We start from the raw sequence: 23,903 nt of genomic DNA on the forward strand, positions 1-23,903 counted from the left end.
GGAGGAGTCTGTCTCCAGCCAGGGTCCAGTTGCGGACCGCATCGATACGATGCTGAAAGAGCTCCAGGATCTGAAGAGGGAGTCTATGGCTGCACAGGAGAGTCAGATCATCCCCCCACATGAATCTAGGCCAGGTTTCACTTCTCCTCAGCCAAGGATCACCTACCCTCCAGCGCCGCCTCCGAGAGCACACCCCCCTCCATTGCAACCACTGCCAACTCCATCCCCGTCCTCATCTACTCCTTTCTTGACCTACAGGGGGCCTCGTCCAAGCATTCCCAAGCTCTCACGCCGTGATCCTGGGGAATTTGCTCGTCTAAAGATGGCGCTAGAGAACTTATTGCCCCCGGAGAGTTCAGAGCTTTTCAGGTACCAAGTCTTGTTAGATCATCTACACCTGGAGGAAGCAAAGTTGATAGCGGACGCTTACCTCCATTCTGCCACGCCCTTCAGTGACACTATGAACGCTCTTAACGACAGGCTTGGGTTGCCCCACCAGCTTGCCCTGAGAAGAATTGCTGCTGTCATGGACTCACCTGACATCCGCCGAGGGGATGCAGCCGCATTTGAGCGATTCTCTCTCCACATCCAGTCGCTCGTGGGCATGCTGAAGACTTTAGGCCCTGATGGGGAGGTCGAACTCCAGTGTGGCTCCCATGTGGCTCGACTCCTTAGTAAGCTTCCTTCAGAGCAAAGAGCTGATTTCCGTCGGTGCATGTACAACCATTCTGGTCAGGCTTACACCCTGGATGACCTGGCTACCTGGTTAAAGTACGAATCCTGGTGTCAGGACTATGACGGCTTGCCCACTCCAGCGATCACCAGAGAGAAGCCTGATGTCAGACCAAGCAGACGCTCTGTTGCGGTTCTTCACAGTGGAGAGAGCTCACCCAGGTCACTAGGTACCACTCCAAACAAAGCTAGGCAGCAACCCTACTGCGCCTTTTGCGATAACCGTGCCCATCACCTGAGTCAGTGTCAGGAGGTCATCAAGCTGAGTCGCGAACAACTCACAGACTGGATAAAGACTAACAAGAGGTGCTGGCGTTGCGCACGCTCCCATCAGGCAGCACAGTGTACCCTCAAGAAACCCTGCAGCCTGTGTCAGGGTCGTCATCTGCAGGTCCTTCACGACGTGAATTCGAAGTTCTTAAAGCCACATGGCTCAGTGTCTGCTCCCCCACGAGAAGGTGAGAATCCTACGGGCGTCCTGTACCTCGATCGTCCTACAGAGAGCGGCCAAGTCCTGTTAAAGGTTGTCCCAGTCATCCTTCACCATAATGGCAAGACTTTGAGCACTCACGCAGTTTTGGATGATGGGTCAGAGAGGACTATGCTGCTACCCACCGCTGCCCAGAAGCTTGACCTTCAAGGCATCCCAGAGACACTTCCATTGCGCACTATCAGGCAAGATGTGCAAACTCTGCAAGGATCATGTGTCTCATTCGAGATCTCCCCTGGTGGCAAACCTAAGCTGAAGTACAAAGTCCGCAACGCCTTCACCACCACCCGTATCGACCTAGCCGAGCACAGCTACCCAGTGGAGTCCTTGCAGCGGAAGTATAGACACCTCCGAGGCCTGCCTCTCCAGTCCTTCAAGAAGGTCAAACCTCTCCTTCTGATTGGCAGTGACCACCCACAGCTCATCACTCCAACTGAAGCTGTCCGTCTTGGTCCACCGGGTGGTCCCGCCGCTATGTGCACCAGGTTAGGATGGACACTACAGGGTCCCTCCAGCCTTATAGGTTCCTCTTCGCTGCCACAACAGTGCCTCTTCACGACTGCCCTTCCTCCCCAGGTGAGTGAGCTACTCAAACATGTAGAGAAGTTATGGCAGGTAGATGTTGTCCCGGTGCCAGAAGGCAAGGTGGTTACCCGTTCAAGAGAAGATAACTATGCAGTTAGCCTGCTAGAGCAGAAGACAGTTCGTGTAGATGTCGAGGGCATCCAACGCTATGCCACCCCCCTCCTTCGCCGCGAGAACATGCCACACCTTAAAGCTAGCCCTAACGCTGTCGTTCCCAGTTTGAGAAGTGTGGAGAGAAGGCTCCAGAAAGATCCAGAACGAGCTAAGCTCTACCGGGCGGAGATAGAGAAGTTGGTCCAGGCCGGTTCGGTGGTTAAGGTGTCCCCCTCTGAGGTTGCTCAAGCAGATGAGTCATGGTACATCCCTCACCACCTTGTTAGCCACAATGGCAAAGATCGCCTTGTGTTTAACTGTTCGTTCCAGTTCCAAGGCCAAGCCCTCAACGAACATCTTCTACCTGGGCCCACCCTGAGCGCATCGCTCCTTGGTGTCCTCCTTCGCTTTCGAGAGCATGCCGTAGCCATCAGTGGTGACATTAAAGGTATGTTCCACCAGATTCGCCTTCTTCCCGAAGATCGTTCCCTCCTGCGGTTTGTGTGGCGGGATCTACACCCCGAGGAACCGGTGGCCGTTTATGAATGGCAGGTCCTCCCCTTCGGTACAACTTGCAGCCCATGCTGTGCAACCTTTGCTCTGCAGCGCCACGCCAGGGACCACACGGAAGGAGATGATCCGCTACGTCACTCTGTGGGACAGTGCTTCTATGTTGATAACCTTCTCCAGAGCGTGCCGACCCCTGAAGAAGCCCGGGACCTAGTGGACAGGCTAAGAGCCCTCCTGTCTTCTGCTGGATTTGTCCTTCGCCAGTGGGCCAGTAATGAACCCAGCACCATTGGCCACCTACCTGAAGACCTCAGATCCACAAGTGCAGAACTTTGGCTCACTCAAGACAAATCAGACACCTCTGAGCCAACTCTGGGCCTTAGCTGGCACTTCCCCACGGACACCTTGGGTTACAGACACCGCAAAATCAGTTATGGCGCCCCCACTATGCGGAATATTTCTAAGGTTCTCGCAAGCCAATACGACCCACTGGGCTTTATCCTACCGTACACCACCCGAGCCAAGATGCTGGTGAGGCGCCTTTGGGATCAACAGAGGGGATGGGATGACCCGCAGCTTCCGCCAGAACTACTCCAGCAGTGGAAAACCTGGGAAGAGGAATTGCCGTTCCTTGCACAAGTCCTGCTTCCTCGCCCGTATCTCCCAAAGCACATCACGGAGTCAGTTAGTGAGAGAGAGATTCACATATTCTGTGATGCGTCAGAGCAGGCTTATGGCGCAGTGGCCTACATGAGAACAGTGACAGGTGATGGCAGCTCACATCTAGCCTTCCTGATGGCTCGCTCCCGTGTTGTCCCTAAACGCATTCTCTCCATGCCTAGACTTGAGCTGTGTGGTGCCCTCTCCGGAGCTCATCTTTCCCGTCTCCTTAGAAATGAGCTCACTCTGGACATAAAGAGGATAGTGCTGTGGTCTGACTCCACAACTGTACTCACCTGGTTGAGGTCCCAGTCATGCCACTTCAAGGTCTTCGTCGGCACCCGCGTGGCAGAGATCCACGAATTCACTCACTCGCACACCTGGCGCTATGTGGACTCAGCCCAGAACCCCGCAGATGATATAACCCGGGGGAAGTCCCTTCTCGAGCTGACCAGACCCAATAGATGGAGTCAAGGGCCTCCTTTCCTGCTCCTAGGTCCAGAACAGTGGCCTCCAGAGCCAAGTGGCACCCTGGCTGAGCCTCCAGGCCCATCTGAGCTCCGTAAAGAGACCTTTTGTGGATTTTCTACCACCTTTGACCCCGCCACTTCGAACTTCAGCAAATATGACACCTGGACACAGCTGCTGGAAGCGGCTATTACGCAGTTGCATGGGGCGGCCAAAGGCGGTGGAACTTCATCGGCTTATGACTATGTTCGAGCAGAGATGGATGTCCTGAGAGAAGCTCAACAGGAGAGCTTCCCTGAGGAGTATCGACTCCTTAAGCAGGGGAAATCCATCAGTCGCAGCAGTCGTCTCCTTGCACTATCCCCTGAGTTTGACCACGAGAATGAGGTCATCCGTGTAGGTGGGCGTCTTCGCCGCTCCGAAGATCTCGCCTTTACCAGCTCCCATCCTTTAGTTTTGGATCCGACACATCCAGTCACCCGCCTGTTCATCCAGGATGTCGACAGTCGCCTGCGCCATCCAGGGCCAGAGAGGGTCTTCGCGGAGATTCGGCGCACTCATTGGATCCTGAGAGGCCGGGAAGCAGTTAGGCGTTTTCAAAGGACCTGTCTTGAGTGCCGCAGATGGAGAGCCCGACCGACTGTTCCCAAGATGGCGGACCTGCCAGTTGCGCGCCTCCGCCTTTACAAACCTGCCTTTTATTCGACAGGCGTGGACTGTTTTGGACCCTTTGAGGTCAAAATCGGGCGCCGTGTGGAGAAGAGGTGGGGCATCATCTTTAAGTGCCTAACTATCAGAGCGGTCCACCTTGATGTCCTAACCTCCATCGATACGGATGCCTTCCTAATGGCACTTCGCCGTTTCATTGCCAGGAGAGGAACTCCAGCTGAGCTGTACTCAGACCAAGGGACCAACTTCCGTGGGGGAGAAAGGGAACTGCAAGCAGCTTTTGCAGCATGACCTCTGACCTGCAGAAGCTCCTGGCTCCCCATAAGATCGTCTTCCACTTCAATCCACCAGCGGCTCCTCATTTCGGGGGAGTGTGGGAGCGGGAGATTAGGTCTGTCAAGACGGCACTCTACACTACAGTAGGATCCCAACCCCTTCAAGAAGAGGTCCTCCACACGGTCCTTGTGGAGGTGGAGGGCATCTTGAACTCCAAACCACTAGGTTATGTCCCGTCTGACATCAGTGATCCTGATCCAGTGACCCCCAACTGCTTTCTGATGGGGCGGCCTGACGGAGCACTTCCTCAAGTGGCTTACCCCAGAGAAGAGCTCCTGAGTCGCCGGAGGTGGAAGCACTCCCAGGTGCTGGCTGACCACTTCTGGTCTCGATTCGTCCGGCTGTACCTTCCAAGCCTGCAGCTTCGGCAGAAATGGCGGTCATCCCCCGCAGATGTCACAGAAGGTTCGGTGGTGATGATCGTAGATCCTCAGCTGCCTCGTGCTTCCTGGCTCGTGGGCTGCATCTCCAAAGTCCACCCCAGTCCCGAAGGGCACATCAGGTCTGCTGACATCAAGGTGAAGGACCGGACCTTCACCCGACCTGTGGCGAGGCTGGTGGTGCTGCCTGCCCTCCCGGACGAAGACAAAGGACAATCACCGTGACTTTGTTTGTAAAATTGCCTTTTGTTGTGAGCAAATGTACTTCATACATTTGGGGGCGGCTGTACAAAAGGCCCCGTAGTTATGGGTTTATTCTGTTGTTAGTTCACCTGTAGTTTTTAGAGTGGCCAGTAGAGGTCACCCCACCGCTTTGTATGAGAGACTATGTCCAGGGAGAGACGTGGGCAAAGCACCTGAGCTTTTCTGCTCCAGATTACTGGCAGAGAATTGGTTATCCCGTGAGAAGTGTGCGTTAATGAGCAACGTAAGTTGGTGATGTGTGAGGATGTGATAATAAGATGTGTTTGGGACTGTAACCAAGGTTAGGGGGGAAATGATTATGTTTCTGTCTGTGCCGCTAGCGGGTGCTAAGCTAAGCTAAGCTAAGCTAACTTTCCTGCCGTGTGGTTGGGTATAGCTGTGTACCTGGTTAGCTCTCTCAGGGGGTCTACGTGTGAGTCGTGGGTAATATATGGCCTATGGTATTAAAGGGGATGTTAGTTTATTTCCTGCCTGTGTTTATGTTGATGTACTCTGGAGATATTGTTGTGAACACTTTAGTAATGTAGCATTTTCTTTCTGTTCCGTTCAGAGACCACACACACACACACACACACCCATGCCCACGCACCTAAACCTGTATGCAATACCTGCTCCTCTGACAATCCCTGTTACCTTCAACTGTGTGAAGTCAATACAAGAGTCTGCACTATCCTCGGTGTCTTCATTGTCTCCCTTCTGAACATTCATCCGGGCCTTGAGCAGTGTTCTGGCCGACACTCCAGGGAGTGGTAGCTGCAAACCTGAACTAGCACCTTACAGTCCTTCCAGTACAAGCTATCTACCCAACAGAGTGACTGCAATCAATGCAGTTAGAGCTGAACTGTTTGGAGACCGGTTGACTCCCACTAGGCAACCTGGCCAACTTCTTTTCCTCTCATTTCTAAGGTAGACGAGAGGAAATTCATAGTTGACCTCAATAAACATTTTTGCTGGGTTTGTGTTCTCTTTTGACATTTTAACATTTTATGATTCGTGCACGATGTTCTCATTGCACACTGGGAGATCTGATTAAGAGTAAAACACGCCTCCTCGCTCATAAACTAAGATGCTGACAGGCAAACTAAGGGCATCAGAACCTGGAGGTAACATCACAGTAGTTTTGTCCATGTTTATTAGCACAGTCCCAATTTACCCTTTATTATCCACTTTGCTGACATTAATACCAAAGTTATAGAAGAGAAGCCAAAAATCAACTTGATAGATATTCTGTAGTCTGCAAATAAATAAATAATGGCACAGTGAATTATTCCATTTAATTTATCCCCATTAGAGTAATTAAGTGTTGAGCGATGATCAAAACATTGCATAGATCCAGTAAGTCTCACAGCAGGTGTTCAAACCGAGCTGTCCTGAGAGAAAGCACCCTCTGCTGTTCAGGTAGATCAGCGCAGTCAGGCAGCAAACCCAAAACAGTTAAAAACCACAGAAATGCACCAGCTTCAAGCATTTGCAGTTTGTCAGGTGGCATGCATTGCTCAGCAAACCCTGATTTACAGCCAGCTGTTGTTCCGAATGCTGGAGCTGTCGCCATGGTGACGTGACAGGCACCATGTGTACAACAAAGGGTGTATCTGAGAGCAGCTTTGGAGAAAAAAAGTATCATCATCTGAGCATTTTCACCAAAGTAGTGAGGAAGGAGTGTTGAAAGAAAGAAAGCTCAGCAGATCTCAGAGTGTTTGTTCGCCTGCCAACTTTACCCACATTCATCCATATTTCATTGTGCCGCTCAGGAGTCAAACTGACCAGGTGATGAAGAAACAGACAGTCGGCAGCTGTGGAGAATTAATACTGAAGGAAGAGGAGAGCACCTGTCTCATTAAAGGCCCTGGAAAGCCTCACAGGTGCTCTGACTTTTCCTGGCTGATTAGACCTGCGCCCAGGTTGACGCTGAGTGGGGATTTACTGGTAATTAACTGAAATGTCACTAAACTCAGTGCACTAAAGATGATCATCCAGGCAAACATATAACTTAGAGGGATATGTTAGTCAAGAACTCTCTGTACACACCCACACAGTCCTGTGAAGAGGGCTAATCAGCCACAATAAGTGCAAACACTTCTGTGGGTGTAGTGTGAGAGCATACTTAAAAATAATATCATAAGGTCTGCATATCTGCTGCTCGTGTTAATCAGTTTTTTGTCTGAAGCGATGCAAAGAAAAAAAATTAGGAAGGTAAATTTGAATGTCAAGGAAATGCAAATTGTCTGAGCGTAAGCCAGAATTGTGCATACCTCCCAGAGGAACGAGGAGAGTTTAGGGAAAAGGATTCTCTCGATGAGCAAACTGCTACTCACAGTTCTACCATCACTCACAGCAGCCAAATATGACCAAGGTCCATTCATCAAATGCTGAATTTCACAAAGTCCTGATTTCCCGAAGTATAAAGTGCTTCACCAAGAACATCTGCCATGATTTGTCTGTTCCATTAATGTGGTTCTAATGTTTTAACTAACATGGCACCTTTTTAAAAAACAACAACAACAACAACAACAATTCTTACCTAAATACCTTAATTGTTTGTTTTCAGGCAGACTGAGGGTAAGACCAGAACTTATCCAAGTGGAACAGCCATCTTGCTGATTAAAATTGAAGAATGGGAATACTTGCCACCTGACCTAATGAGCCTGTGTATTTATCCATGCATACTGGCTTGTTTGCATACATAATATAACACCATTCATTGGTAAATTTGAACCCTAGCAATATGGCCCCAAAGTGGAATGATTGGTAAATATCCCAAGTTGAAATAAGCTCCACTCATCCTTTGGCATTTAACTTAATTGCCTTCTTATTGCTTCCTTATTTAGTGTTATACAAAGGCTCTTGGCTTTGAAATATACGTGAGTATTTTTATGTTGTTTTTTTATTACTGGGTGAGGCCCAATTTTCAGACTATGTACAGTATATGGATATCATAAATCAAAATATGAAAATGCACATTAAGAGGTCACACTATTTCAGAGTCCACAGAAATGCAGTGAGTCTCAATGAAGTGTGCAGGGAGCCAGAATGTATAAATCAATAGTAGGGATTGTTATGATTTTTGGAGATTTAAATACAAGTTTCTTAATCAAATAGTTTACCCAGCTTTTAAAAGGCTTAAAAAATATTCTTTCTTGGTTTTACTTATGCAGGTGGCAGTTTGTAGGACTTATGGCACTGCTAAACTAAGTAACACAGGTGGTTTATAGATGTTTGCTGACTGTTGCTGAGGGAAATCAGTCACAAAGAGGACGCTGCACCAAAAACCTCCTTGTGATTGCTTTTGCTAGTGGATTGCCAACACAAACAAACTAAGGACTACTGCAGCACTCTACTGATGACCAAAGCGAGAAGGGCTACAATGCAGCACAGTGTACCTCTTTGCATTCAGTTTCACCCACCAATAGGAAGCATTCTCTTGTAACCACTTGCCAACTAGTTGGGGAATACATATTTTTCCCAAGAAACTGGTGGTGACCAGGGGGTAACTGACCAGTCTCTAGGCCTGCGTGACTGTTTCCTTATCCGGTTCCGGACGACAGAGGCTTTAGCCAATCCCTGCCACCATAAAGCAGGGTAAACCCTGGACAAGTCACCTGTCTCCAAAGAGTGTGTATCCTTTTGTAGGCCAAAAGGTCCAACATTGGTAACATGTGCTGTTTGGTGCCTAATTAAACGGCATATAAAAACACATAGAAATAGCAGGTAAGAATGACATTTAAAAAATTCACAACTGGTGCACAAATAAAAGTTGTAATAGAAGTAATTTCTAATTTCTATTGGATAATATAGTTTGTAAAAACATGTCTCATGTTAAATTTTAAAGTGTATGCATATGGCTATGTCCTGAAGGCAGTTCACATTTTGGGGTTTACACAGGTCAAAGAACAAGCAGAAGGCCACAGCTTCTGTTCAACCTCGTTATGTAACATGTGGGTCCTTTTAATTTTTACTCTTTTTGTGCATTACCAAGTTGCACCTTTCTCTTGGTATTTTACCCTGAAGTTATACTAAATTCCTTGTGTGGATCAAATAATTAATTAAAATGAATTCAATTAGTCATCATTATAAACATGGATGAGTAGCAGTGCATGATGGGAACACGCCCGCAGCAGCAGGAACAGTTTGGAACCTTTAGGTTGTTCCGCTGTCACACGTCAGCGACCCTAAGCCAATCAAACACAGTGTGTGTGTGTGTGTGTGTGTGTGTGTGTGTGTCCTTTGATGAAAGAACTGATCAATACGAACAGAGCCTGCTGACACAGAGAGGAAACAGTGGAGATTAAAAGGATGTTTTTCAGGCTTTTCTGATGAGTCAGCTGACACAGCGGCACGCTCTGAGATGCCTTCAAAATGTTCTGCTCAAATAAATGTTGTTTAATTGTTTGTTTCTTGGTGCTGGGTTAGATTTCTCAGCTAACAGAGAGTAACACTGAGCCTGGGGTGCATTTTATTTAGCTAATGTGGCTGCTCGCTTTCATCATGCTTGTATCTTCATTACGTCTCAGTTTCACTCGGTGCTCATGTGACAGAGAGATGCAAGGGGAGGAACTCTTTTTAACATGCATGCTGTCCTCCCTCACTGCAAAATCATTTTGAAGAGATGGCAACTAGCCATCAAAAAATATAGAAACTGACTGTCAAATACGTCCAAAAAATGGGTCAATGTACAGAATCTGTGGAGCCTCAGGAGTAGAAAGAAGTTGGTGAAGATGACTTTAAAACAGATTTCATTACCACTCGGTGATCTATGCCTGACTGGAGAAACCAGTGAGGTCTAAAAAGTCTCCCAGTGTTAATGAACCCTCTGACACTAAGCACGCCCCAAGATCGGACCACGAGGAAGCGCAGGAAGCTCACATTCTTATTAGGGAGGGCTTTCTGCTTCACACCAATGGGCTTCAGCGAGAAGTGTTGCAATCATAGTTGGCCTTAAACTTAACCCTGAATTACTTGAACACGGCCCAATGAAAATATCAATATGTTCTCTAAAAGAACATATACCCTGAAATATTTTACATTCCTACTTTATCATACTGTACATATATTTTTTCACAATATAATTGGAACAGAATACAGACCCTTTACTAAAACTTAGCAAAGCTAAAAAGTAAAGTTTGGTCACCTTTTATACCATCAGCATCATCCATTAATAAATCAGCCTATTAACGCTGCCATATGATGAGAGATGGGCGACATATTGGACAGATCACAGGGCTAACACACCCAACCAAACCCCACTAACTGCATGTCTTTTACACTGTAGGAGGAAACTGGAGTGCTCACGCATAGAACATGCAAACTCCACACAGACCACACACCCCAGCCAAATGATGGATTCAAACTTATTTGAACCCTGCTGTGAGGCAGATTGAACCACTGTTCCACTGTGCAGCCCCCAACAACAGACTGCAATCCAAAAGGCTGACTAGATATTTGACTGGGTGAGATTTTAACTTTTTAACCCCCCAAAAATGTTCAGGAGGAGTGAGTCACATAGAAAGACTACATCGTTCTACACAATCTAAACCATATTAGAAGAACACCGAAACATAGATATATTCTCAAATACAAGGCACAGGGAACAGCACTCCCCAATGTCAACTTAGTCTTTATAATGTATTTAAAGTATCACATTTAACATGTTAACATGTATCAGGGCAGCAATGAACCCCAAAGGCAGGATATTAGGGCTATATTTTAGACACATGCTAAACAAGCCTGGAGTCCTTCCAACCTTCCAAATCAAACTCTTTATAGTTCTGTTATAACATTCCCATTTTCCTAAAGTCTAAGGCTATCATTAGGTTGATCCAACTGTAACCCTAAACAGGTCACAACCTACTCTGCATCTTGACCTTGACATAACAAAGTGTGGAAACCCTGAGCTCATTTTCATTAAGGTTCACACAGCTGCCCTTCATCAATACTTGTGCTGCCCTCAGTCAGCTGAAACCCCAGATTAAAAGAAGACAACTAATTTCAGCTTCTATATTCCAACACAAACTATTTTTACAGTTAACTAGTATAATTGTCTATAAGTGATTGCATGTTATTTTCACATATTTCAAATACAAGTGCATTGTGCTACACAACCAGTTTAGCAACCACGGCGTGTTGAAGTGATTGCACTATTAACCACTTTAACACAATGTAAAGCCGTAACCTTCATCTCTTTTAACAATGACACACAGCGGGTGGCGAGTACATGCACAGGAAAAAAAGCAATAAAATCATATATATTAAATTCAGATATCAAATCCATCTCAGCTTGAATGGGCATGATGTGTCAGATTTTACTGACTACTGTACAGGCATTGCAATTCAAAGGGTGTTGAAAATTTCCCCATGGGACATGCTTGTGTTTCTGCGCTCGGAGCTCCTCATCTCTTCATCTCCTCTGTGGTGCATTTAAGCGATTGGAACATCCAGCGATTTCCAGGTCACAATCAGAGGATGTAGGAAGGAGGACTGGAGGAGGAATAAATTAGCCAAATGGAAGGCGCGCCTGCATGTTAATTTTACTTGACATGGAGTTAAATCATTGGCTGTCTGGAGGGACTGAAATCTGGATAAGAACTGACAGTGTTTGGCAAGTTGGGGAAAATGGTCAGCCGACATCTCCAGACCGAAAACCTTCACTTCACTTCGTCTCGAATGCATTTTGCATTCAATTTCTTTGAATCTGTGAATTAAGCTCTCTTTTCAGGAGTGTTTATCCCTCCCCTTGCTACCAGCCGCATCTATTTTTATTCACATTTCTGTTTTCTGGCCTTTCAACATCTTGACATTTTTTTCTTTTCATAATGCATTAACTCTGAGGATACCTTAGGAGACCTGCCTGGCACCCGACAGCACCTCTTAATTCACAGTGTGCCCTGACACAAACACAAAAGGGGCTGCAGGGTTTTTAATTGGCCTCTGCCCAAATTAGACAGATTTATCCTTCTCTCACATTAGCCGAGATGACCAGCCTGAAAAATCACGTTGCTCAGGCGTTTCTCTGAGGCTTTCTCTCACCACGCACTTGTCTCCGAAATTGGGCTGAAACAGCAACTTTGACGGTTAATTAGCCTCGTTAAAGAAACCTCCGAGGCCAAATCTGGAAATAAACATTCTTTGTTAGAGAGCGTCGGGATGCTTTCAGCACAGAGCAGACCACTGGATGCAAACAAGGAGCTTTGTTTGGAACATTATCAAAAGATCAAAACGTCTACATCAACCGGCTGCACCGCACCAATCTCTGTTTCATGATGTAGACTTTGTACGGAACTGGATTCAACAGTAATTAGATCATGACTGACCATTCTCAATAACAATAACATGACTGCAAATAAGTTACTGCAAACAAGTTTAGTCCAACCATCATCCAGTTTTATCTCAAACAAGTCAGCTCTCAGGAATCTCTCATTCTACTATTAGAGTTGAGACGAAAAGATGTTACCGCTGACATCAACTCCCTTACATGCATTGTGGCTACAAGTCTTCTGTTGCAAGGTTTCTATTTGGGGATGCAAAAAATGATATTAATAACAATATATAAATAAATAAATAAAATAAACTTCTGGATTAATGGGGTAAGTTAGATCTCCTCAAAATATACCACCTGTTCATAAACAGCTCCACTGGCTTCCAGTTCAGCTCCGTGTCAATTTAAGATTCTGCTTCTCACTTTCAAAGCGCTTCATAACCTCACTCCCCCATATTTATCTGATCTTCTCCATACATACTCACTCCCTTGTACACTCCACTCTTCCTCACCTCCTCTTCTTTCTATTCCACCTGCTCGGCTGACTTCTACGGGACTCAGAGCTGCCCTGAGACTTTGGAATGCACTTCCACCTCGGGAACTCGGCTCCACACTACAAACTCTCTCTCCACTTTTAAATCACACCTTAAAACCTATTTGTTCAAAATTGCACACCCTTCATCATGATTCCATTTCAGTCTATTTTTACCTTGTTTGGCTTTTATATTTTTATACTTGTTTTTATTTTTCATTGACCTGTTTTTGTACTAATGTAAGGTGACCTTGAGGGTCTTTAAAGGTGCCTATAAATAAAATGTATTTATGTATTATATTTATTTATGTATTTATAATAAAATTAAATGTATTCACATTATTATTATTATTATTATTATTATTATTATTATTATTATTATTATTATTATTAATAGTAATAATAATAATGATAATAACCTAATCTGGTATGGTTAGGGGTGGGGTCACTGGTATCCAATTCAATTCTGCCAAGCTGCCTACTATCTTAAATTTCATATAAGAACAGCAAATAGAAATTCAGAATTACTCATTAAATTGGGGCATTCATGCTCCCAACGGGAGTAACTATTGTCATTTTAAAGGTTCAAAAGGCTTTGCTGCACTACCTTCTCAAGAAAATTGTAAATCTCCAAGAGTTTAATTCATGCCTGAAAGAAAAAGTACCCAATTTAAAACTGGCCAGGAATAGTGTTGCTGACATTTCATGGACCCGGAGACTTCAGCTGTAGTAATGAGATGCAATACCAGTACTCATCTCTATTTTTTGTAACTTAGTAGACAAAAACAGCCGTAACCAACAGCAACCAATGCACAGCCAATATAGCTAATAATCTACCAGCATTGCCCATTTCATAAAGTTGAGTTTATTTAACTATTATTTGACTATAGTATGTCTAGTGTTTAAGAATTGTTGAGTCTGGACTACGATGTAGAGGGCTTCACAGCCAAGACCTGATCCAGTAACAAAGATGTAAATTTGTTCCATTAAGCTTAATTGTGTCAATCAGGGTCTTATTGTTACTGGTGTGGGTCTCAGGTTTGGGGTTCAGTCACACCTGAATGGATTCAAACTAATTTATGATTCAATGTCTGTGTTTTGAGGTAAGAGGTACGTTGAAGTAATGTCCATCATATCATTTGTTAATGCCATGAAAAGGTTGCCACAGTTGAAGGTGTCACATTTCAACTTCTTTCAGAGCACTGAAAATCTAGAGTTGTGTAAGAAGCATTAAATGTCTCAAATGCAGTGCAGTGCAGAGAAAGGTTTAATTTTATAATCTGCTGTACATTAGAAAAGGTTCTGAATAGGATAGCTATAGAGGTATTTTCACTCATGAAGTCAAAAATCAGGAGAAGCAGGTTGGTACCTGATTTAAAGTTGGGGTTTTTTTCACAAAACACTGGAAATACTCAGGCTGGCTAAGGCGAGGATACTGCTGGGGTAGAGCGTACAGGTAAACACTCTCGCTTTTGCTTCTTTGTAAATTCAGCAGACGGTTTGCTATTCTAACACAGGCTCAGTTTAACCTAGTGTTTGGGATCTGGCAGGCTAAAAATCCAAAGTTGGACTTTTTTATTCTCACATTCAACTCTGTCAAGTGAGCTGAGGAAAAGCTCTGGGCTGTAATCATCAGTAAAAGCAGCTTATATTTGGTGTTTGGGTTCTTTGATAAGTCTAATTGATTGCATTTTGGAACAGGTCTGATTATTTCGGGTGGGTCTGTGCCTAAGTAGATTTTGAACCAAAAACCTAAAAGAACCTAAGAACCTAAAATTTTGGACAACCCCAAGCATGTTGGTCATTCAGTTTGTAAAAAGTGACATTACCTAGGAGTCCTTGGGCTCTAGACTGCTACATGCTTGAATTTAAATTATCACTATCCTCACTGTGAGCAAAAACAAAGCGCCAACATACCTCTAAGCGATCAGCGTGCAGCACAATAAAACGGGTGGCATTAATGCACTCCAGCTCAATGCTGACTTCGCCAGAGAAGGTGAAGTTATCCATGTAGACGGCAAGCCGCAGGTCGTAGTGCCGAGGCCTCACCGAGCCTGGTAATCGTGAGTTTCTCCACGGCTGGACCACCTCTTCGTCCCCTTTCTCCCCCGTCCTTTCCCCTCTGCCTCCATTCAACTTTGCAGACCCACCGGGGCCTCGGGAACTCGGCTCTCCAGTTGATTCATCGCGATCTCGTGCACCACAGTCCTCAAATTTGACGTTGAGCGCAACGGCTACTGCTGTTACGATAATGAGGGTGAGTATGGAGAGGGCAAAGCCCAGCACCAGGCGCTTGTGCACCGTTATGTGGCGCTCAGTGGTTCGAGGCCGGACCACCACTGATTCTGCCCACTGATCCGAGAGGCCACGGCCGTTCCGCATGGCTCCCGGGCTGCTGTCGTTTAGTCCCATTTAGCTTAAAATGTCACTAGAACAGCAAAGAAATAATGTCAAAGTTCAGCAGCAGAAACAGATTCTGATTCAAAAAAATATTCATTTATGCACAGGTCAGATTTCAGCTTGTTTACAGTAAACTTGATGTGATTGAATGTGTTTTGATCGTCCAAAAGATTCCAGTCTTGATTCAGCCTGTCAGCCTATCAGTCTGTGCTGATGAAACTCCAGCAGTTATATATCTGAAAAACTGAACTCTGACCTTGCTGCTGATGGACTGTTATGAACGTCCTTGAGTTCTGCCTAGATGTGAAAAATCAGCACTGCTGCACGTCTTACATTTCAGGCAACCAAACTGAAAAAACAGAAAAAATGAGATGGTCATGTGCGTTTTGGTTTTGCGGTGAACAGAAACAAAAAAATCAATGCTGCATGGCTCGATTTCAAGAGCAGTGAAGCCTGAGAAGGAGAAGGAGGAGAGGGACAGAGCGGAGGAGGTATGCCGTTGAGGATGTGGCTATACAGTGAGCGTATCATCCATAGACTGGAAATCAGCTGGGTAAGCTAAACACTTAACCACCACAAGGTATAAAACTGGGAATAAAGCCTTATGCTGTAAAAGCAACCTTATCTGGATTTCCTCTCAGATTATAAATTCAAGTCAGTTATGGATGATGGAAATCATCAGTTTGAACTTTAAAAACGGTCACGTTACCAAGTCAAAGACCCTCAACCAAAGTCTGAACGAACACAAGGGGGTTAAAGCGGCAGGTAGTTTTCCCAAGGTACGAGTAAAGTTAATTTGCTCTGAGTTAAAGCTCTTACACATCCGCAATAAACCATAAATAAATCCCTTTCGGACTATTATGGGATTGTCATAATGTTACAGTCGAAGATTATAATAACTTACAAGACATTAAGATGTGTTACAAGTCTCTTGTATGATTGCATTTAAGGTTTGGAATCAAATGAAGACTTAATCAAATCAAAGTCACACCAGAATATGTTCAGATCTTATTTTGAGTAAAATAAAGTTTTGAATTCGGATCTTTGTCAAGAAATCCAGTTTTTTGTCTTTGTTTTTTTTTTATTACAAGCTCGAGATTAATTTGTAATTACTCAGTTTTCTTAGGGCTTTGTCCCAAAGCAGAATACTTCAGTAATCTTGTTTTTAAAGTACAGTTTTGTAGTGACTTCTCTGTCACACAAACTTAAAGTTGCTGTTAAAAATTGAGGAAGCGCCTCCGTTTGACCCCTTTTCTCTGATGGATTTCAAATTAAAATTAGCTTTGCTGCTGATAAAGGTGTAGTTTAAAAACGGTAATAACTCTCTGGCTGCGGTCTGTGTCTATAGCACTCGGTTTCTCTCTCTCTCCTTTCCCTCTCCTGAGGGGGGTTAAGTGGATAATTTACGGCCAGCATGTGGGTTTATTTCACCGTGGAGGAGATAATTCACTCGGCTACTCCACGAGGTCTAAACGATCCCAGCTTTCCAGCTCATGAGCCTGACGGATGGAAGCTGGATTAAAACTGATTGATAACCCAGGATTGTATTGATTACATGGATGCCGCTCGGTGGGGACAGAAATCCACAGAAAGAGCTGAAAACCCCCTTTTTAAAATCCACCATCAATTAATCAGTTCCTTCAGTGAAATCACTCAGATATTGATCATGAAGGTTGTCCAAACATTACAGGTTCATCGGTAAATATTATAAGAAGAAAAACTCCTCTGGTTCTCCGGTAACTTCTCTTCTCTCGCCCCCGCTAGGAAGCGATGATCTCCGTGTCCGTTTTAAACAGCAGTCGGTCCCCGAGGTGGAAGGGTACCTCTCCGGGGGTGATCCGCTATTAGTCAGACTCACTTCAGTCCAAAGGACCGCGCTTTCTCTGCTGCACGTCCCGTTTTCCTCGGTAACCCAGATGTGAACACCTGCTTTATACCTGCGGGCTGTTTCTGCTCCCGGGGAGGGGGCTGAGGTTACCGTCGGTCAATAAACTAACCCTCAAGTCCACCCGGGACGGTCCCGGGATTCGTTACAGCACCGTTAGAAATCCATTAAGTGCGTGTGGTGGGGAAGAAATCCATCAGGGACATGACGGGAGTTCACAGATAAATGCCAGGAAGCTGTTATTGATCCGCTGGCACATGTGGGGATCCCGTTAAACCGCCAGAGACCAGATCCAGCTCACACCGATGGGATTAAACACCGGACCCGTTAATAATAACAGTAATAACAATAACGGGCCGATCGTTTAAAGAAGAAGAAAAAATGGACTAAAAAAAACAAACACGCCGGAGGTCAGAGTCAGCACCGGGGACGGTGCACGGAACGATCCTGGAAAGCACCGTTAACAAATCCCACTCAGCACCAGGTCCTGCACACTCCAAAGTAGGATCAGACCGTGCCGGGTGGATTATCCCGCGTTAACGCCGGGCACGAGCCCCTCCGGTGCTCCTTTAATAAACCCTATCTTCCTCAACTTTTTCAGCCCACGGAGAGCCGCTGCTTCTCTCTCTCTCTCTCGCAGATGAGGATGACGGTTGATGATGATGGTGGTGGCGGCGGTGATGAAGCCTTCCTGTTTAGCATCCCTTCGTGCACTGAAGAAAGTGACGCTTGGTGATGGAGGTGAGGAAGAGTCTCGTGCCGCCCGTTCAGCAGTGAGTATGTTTGCGGTGTGCGTTTCCACTTGAGCACGAGCTGCTGCTCCAACCAAGAGGCACGCGCTGACCGAGGGAGAGAGAGAGAGAGAGAGAGAGAGAGAGAGACCGAGAGGGAGGGAGGTGGGTGGGGGTCTCAGCGTGTGAAAGCTACACCTCCCCAGCGCTGTTCAAATCTATTCCGCTGTTTTCTCCTCTGCTAGCTCTGGATGACGAGAAACCAGACAGAAGAGAAATGAAGATGAAACAAAGTAAAGGTTCTCTGTGTGCCTCTCTTTGGTTTTACACGCATGCAGATTTATCTGGCTGTGAAGTAACTGAGCAATGGGCACCGGGGCCTTTCCTGTGCAGATTTCTCCCTAAATGAATGTGTCTGCTGAGATTGGTTTTTCATTAGTCACTTTACGTCCACTTGCTCTTATCTGCACTTCTGCATTTCAGTTATTCCACTTTTAATGCCTGAAACTACATGTACACATAAGCTCTTTATAGCACAGTGGGAAAGAATTTCCAGACTCATTCTTCAGAGAAGACAAAGCGCACATACACAGACACAGACACACACATATACACATGTTCAAAAATCACACTTTTTCCATCTCTGAGGGATTCAATGTGAAGCTGTAGACTCTGCAGCTGAACAGCTGGGCCAGATGTGGTACCGAAGAATCCCAGCACACAGGGCTGAAGTAACATTGTTGCTCCAATAAAGCTACATGTTCTTGGTTGTGTGTTGTGTGCAGTGCAGGTCCAGGCCAAAATTCAGATCATATTATAAAGAAAGCAAACACACGTCTTTGTTTTTTATTGGAATACCTGATGGTCGTGCTCAGTCAGCTGTGCAAATGTCTACTCCACGCACATAGACTAGTATCCCCAGATGCCCTTTTTAAAAATATAAATATCAACAAGAAATTTATGACATTTTCAGGCATCTACATGCACAGTTAGTTTAATTTGTTGGTTTGGTGTATTTATTTAGATTAGGTGTCCCTCTGACCCTTTGCTCACTGTTGATCAGGCTTCAGAGTGAGAGGTCTACATGGTAGTGTGAGACGCCCTCATTTTAAGGGTTTCTTCTTCTTCTCACAAACAGGAAGTGTTATTGTTTTGTGTGTTCAATTGACAGAAGAATAAAAACTTGGCACCAAAAGGAAGGAAATTTGTTTTTGGTTGATTATTTTATCTAAGCAATATATCTTATTGCATAGCCTGTTTACTTCCCCTTAAATGGTGCAACATTTCTAAGGAGAAATTTGTGAGTTGAAAAACTTGCCGAATCTTCTCTGTCAATTTTCAAAGAGCTTATTCTGTGACCAACAGAAAAGCTGACTGAAGAATGGACTGCCGTCCCACAGCAATGTGTGACCAACCTGGTGACCAGCATGAGGAGGAGACCTCAATCATCCAGTCAATTAAATGACACCAAACAAGAGACAGTAGCAGAATAAAAAAAATAGTTGACCAAACAGAAATTTTCTCACTTTTCGTGCTGATTTTTCAGAACAACTCTTTTTAAAAATTGCATAGTGGTGAGAGACGGGTGGAGGGCATGCAGCAAAGGGCCATAGGTCATACTCGAACATGGCCGCTGTGGCCATGCAGTATTTGGTCACCTGTTCACCCACTGAGCTAAACTGGCACTTGTGGAACAAATCTGTTGTGGAGCTAATGATGTGGCTAATTTAATCACAACGTGTTCTTTGGCATGTGTGCTTTCATGCACTGAGTTATGATATAAAAGAGCGAACAAGTGGTCAGCCCCATTGGCCAACCAGCAAGGTAACCGTTGTTAAGGGTTGGTGTTAAGGGGTTTCCCATCGTAAAAATCCATCTACTTGCTCACCTGGAAATTGAGAAAAGCTCACATTGGCAGTGATTATGTTGCCTGTATTTGCTTGAAGTTGCAAAATTTTAATCCCCCTTTGTGGTCGCTGGTTGCCATGTTGTTGTGAATAGCTTCTGGTGTGTATACACCTCAGTCCTATTATTAGCAGCATTATTCAGCCTGATTGACATGAGAATATGTAAAATGTCCAAGAAGACATCAAGACCATGTAAAATAAAGATCAACAAAATTAGCATTACAGCAAACACTCAATGTTGTATAACCATCGACAGACTGTCTTTTCCCAACACCCAGTCTTGGTTGAAGAATCATTGTGCCAATAGTGTCAGCATTACCTTGAACCTTTGATAGAATAAATCTTCCTACCTCTTTCTAGAGGTAACTGTGGCTGCTCATCATTACACCTACATTCTTCCTGTTGTGCCACTTCTGGAGACTCACCTAGAGTGTTTTACCTCAGAGCAGTAGAGAATTCTGGAAACTGGCTTGAGAGTTGATCTAGTCAAAGAATTGGACTTTAGGGGTATTGAAGAAACTGGCCTGACAACTCAGCCTGTGAGACGATTTGTGAATGTGCCTGTGGGATAGTACCAACCTGAGCCTATTTCTTAAAAGACTGAAGACTGGCCTGTGAGAAAAGAGAAATGTGAGTTATTAACCAGTGCAGTACTCTTATCTACTGTCCTTGTAAATGTTTTCATTATTTGCCTGTTAACCATTTCCTGTGTATCTGCCTTTTGAGTCTTTTTGGAAAGCAAATCATAGCAAACTATCAGAGAGAGATAAAAACATGAGGAGTGACTGCAGAAGTCTATTCTTCGGTAAGAACACCTAGCCACATTAAGAAAAGTCTTGACAAAGTAGGCCTTTCAGAGTCTACAACATATAAACAGTAGAGGTGTGTTTTGATTATCGATTTATTGATTAAAATCGATTCTAGCTTGGATAACGTGATATCGATTCATTAAAATCCTGAATTGATTATTTTAATATAAATTTATTTTGCCCAACATGCCAGAATCTCAGGTTAAACCTCACAAATTTTCAACAATCACCAAACAGCTAAAACAGTAAATGAGAGCAGGTACACGGATTCTGCACAAAGACGTAAACACAAAGCACGGACCCGCCGACGGATCAGAATCAGCGAGATGTCGCCTTTCTCACCCGACGGCACGGACACGGTCGGGGCTGAAGGCCGACAGCTCGCTGATTCTGGTGTCTTTGTGTTTACCTCCTTTTTGCGTTAGATTCTGAAGCTGCAGGTTTTTATCTCTCTCCAAACAATATTGACTGAACCAGCAGCAAAAGAAGATCCAAACTATGCTTCACATAAACATCGTCATGAATTCCCTCTGACTTTTGCTGTTTTGCTTCCACACCGATAAAATCAAACTTCATGCACAGCTCTCTCTCTCTCTGTCTCTTAGTATACTTCAAGAACAGTTTCCCGTCTAAAAATCTGTTTTCTGCATCATTCGCTTGCTTGTTACGGACAAGTCTACCGTTGTTTACAGTGCTGTCGGACGCTGTTTTTTTCCTTTTACTTACTTCCGAAAAGAAAGTCTCATTTCTGCTGTTCAATACTGAACAAATTTAAACTTTAAATTATGAAAAATTGCAAAACGCTTAGATCCGTCTCTAATCAAACCTCTGTAACTTTGCTCTGCTTCACGTCAGCAGCATCAGATAATGTTCATATGTTGATTAATGGTTTTCCTTTGTTTTTGATCTACTGCAGAATATTTGTATAAAATCCCAGCCTGGGATGGGTACCGGTATCCGGTGTCATAATGGCACCGGTTCTGACATAAACGGTAGTAACCAGACCGAAAAGCAGTGCACATTTCGGTGCTTTATTTCGGTGCTTTTTTCCCCTGAGATGTCATACACTTTAAATTCTAGCCAATCATTTTACCTTTCCAAGGATAGTAGGCGGGTCCAGGTACGTACGTTCTTTTAGAGCAGAGCTACAGATTAAAAATGCCCAAGGCAAAGCGGTCAAAAGTCTGGCTGTACTTCACAGCAAAAGCTGCAAACTCAGCAGCCTGCAACAAGTGCTTTAAGGTGATACTGTGCAAAGGAGGCAACACCTCGAATCTGATGAAACACCTGGCGACGCATAGCGTTTTTTTAAAAGAAAGAAAGAAAGAAAGAAATGCACCGTATTTGACAGCTTGCTGCGAGACCTCACACCGAGCACATCTACTGCGGGTGTGGTGCCTGTTATCGGACCCGGAGTTCGCAACATCCCCCAAGAACCCGAAGATTAGAGCCCTGGCCCCTAGCCCTGTCAGTGTAGCAGAAATGATGACGGATGATGATGACAGCAACAGCCGTTCTTCTCTGGGTGAGTCGCTTAAGGTGAACTAGCAAACACCATCGTAGTTACATGCGGCTGTCTTCTTGTTTGATGGCAGATACTCCCTTCACCCTGGCCAAAAAGACTAAAATAACCAAAGAAAAAGAGGGAAACATCTAAACATGAGAAGTTTTTGGATAAAGTTTGTGTTTTTTTCCATTGTTTAAGCACTGCTTCCAGCCAAGAGTGATGCCATAAATCCCCTATAGCTGCAGAAAAGGCTAACATTGTTATCTTTTTACAAAAAAACAGCTAAACATGAGAGGTTTTTGGACAAAGTTTGTGTTCTCCATTCTTTAAGCACCGGTTCGAGCACCGTTTAAGCACCGGCACCGTTTCAAAAGTACCGGTTTGGTACTGGTATCGGATAAAACCTAAACGATACCCATCCCTAATCCCAGGCCAGAAAAATCACCTTCATGTTTTTCTGTGTTTTATCCTCAGTTACTTTGACACAAAGGCATCTGCTGTGATATTTACACATTTGATAAAGTCTCACAAGTGTCAGTTTTCTTTTTATAGATATAAAAATATGGAAATGTACTGATGCATGATCTGAATTATAATATTTCTGACTGTCTGAGGCCAAATTTCTCCAATTCGATTCGTCTTGAATCGAATCATGGATTGAATCGATTCGGAACCTTGTGAATCGGAGTCGAATCGATTCTAGAAATCAGTGGCGATACCCAGCCCTAATAAACAGCTTTATGAATGGAAATACAGATGGGTTTACAACAAGGTGCAAATCACAGCTTACACTCAAGAAGAAGGATAGATTAAACAGAAAACAGCTAAAAGAGGTGGCAAAGCCCTGGGGAAGAAAATGAAACCAAGATGAACTTGTACCAGAATCATGGGAACAGAACTGGAGAGAAACGGTTCCTGATCAGACACACCACATCTTCTGTTAAAGTCTGGTGGAGGTGGCATTACAGCATGGACACATGATCTGTGATCTGTACAGAGCTGACTCTCTGCTCAGACTCACCCAAATGCTGCAAAACTCAGAAGAAGGCACTTCACAGGGCACATGGATCCAGCAATAGAAACTCAAGAGTGAATAAAAAAAATGTGTCTTTGTCCAAAGGACATATTTTTTATGGACCTAATTCCACAACTGTGGTGTCACTTGTTACCTACAGCATTTGCACTTCAAAAAATTGTTCCACAAATATACCCCACTGATGCTTAATTGAAGCATTTTCCTTGAGCTAAGCAGACAATTAAGCCTCTTGCTTGAAATTCGTATTCCTAAAATGAAGTTATAGCACTATTTCCGTTTAAGTAAGGACATTGCTTTCATGTACAGTGTCCACCCCTACATTGATCACACCTTCAAACTCATAAAATTAGAATCACAGGTTCCAGAAAAGGTTTGATCGATTAGAGCCTCCTTGGAGAGTGACAGATAGAAGGTGTCTTATTTAAATCTCTGACATTGAGGCTCTGCTGTTCTCTTTGCTACTGAAGTGTGTGGTGTCATTATGCCACGATGTAAAGAGCTCTCCAAGGCCTTAAGAAAAAAAAAAAGATTGTGGATCCCTGTTAGTCTGGCAAGAGATTTAAAATGTCCCTTTTGAAATGAGCCATTGCCCTGTGAGAATTCAAATGACAGTCAATTTGTGCTTGTACTTTTCCAGCAAATTCATACTTAGAGCAG

At 44.5% G+C, this 23,903-nt stretch overlaps 1 protein-coding gene across 2 annotated transcripts in view; it reads right to left on the reverse strand.

The window, feature by feature from the left end:
- The window catches only part of LOC146555393 (thyrotropin-releasing hormone-degrading ectoenzyme-like), a 271,026-nt gene extending 252,976 nt beyond the window's left edge, over positions 1 to 18,050 (reverse strand). For both annotated transcript variants that reach the window (XM_085253024.1, XM_085253025.1), the window contains exon 1: positions 14,889 to 18,050. In XM_085253024.1, coding sequence (XP_085109150.1) covers positions 14,889 to 15,383 — 495 coding nt within the window. In that variant the 5' untranslated portion in view covers positions 15,384 to 18,050. The remainder of the gene's footprint in view (positions 1 to 14,888) is intronic.
- Between the last annotated feature and the right edge of the window lie 5,853 nt (positions 18,051 to 23,903).

The sequence above is a fragment of the Mchenga conophoros genome, linkage group LG17 (genome assembly GCF_057382185.1).
Source record: "Mchenga conophoros isolate Kocher_MC1m ecotype Shallow Benthic linkage group LG17, M_conophoros_male_GT1.1, whole genome shotgun sequence".
Lineage (NCBI taxonomy): Eukaryota > Metazoa > Chordata > Actinopteri > Cichliformes > Cichlidae > Mchenga > Mchenga conophoros.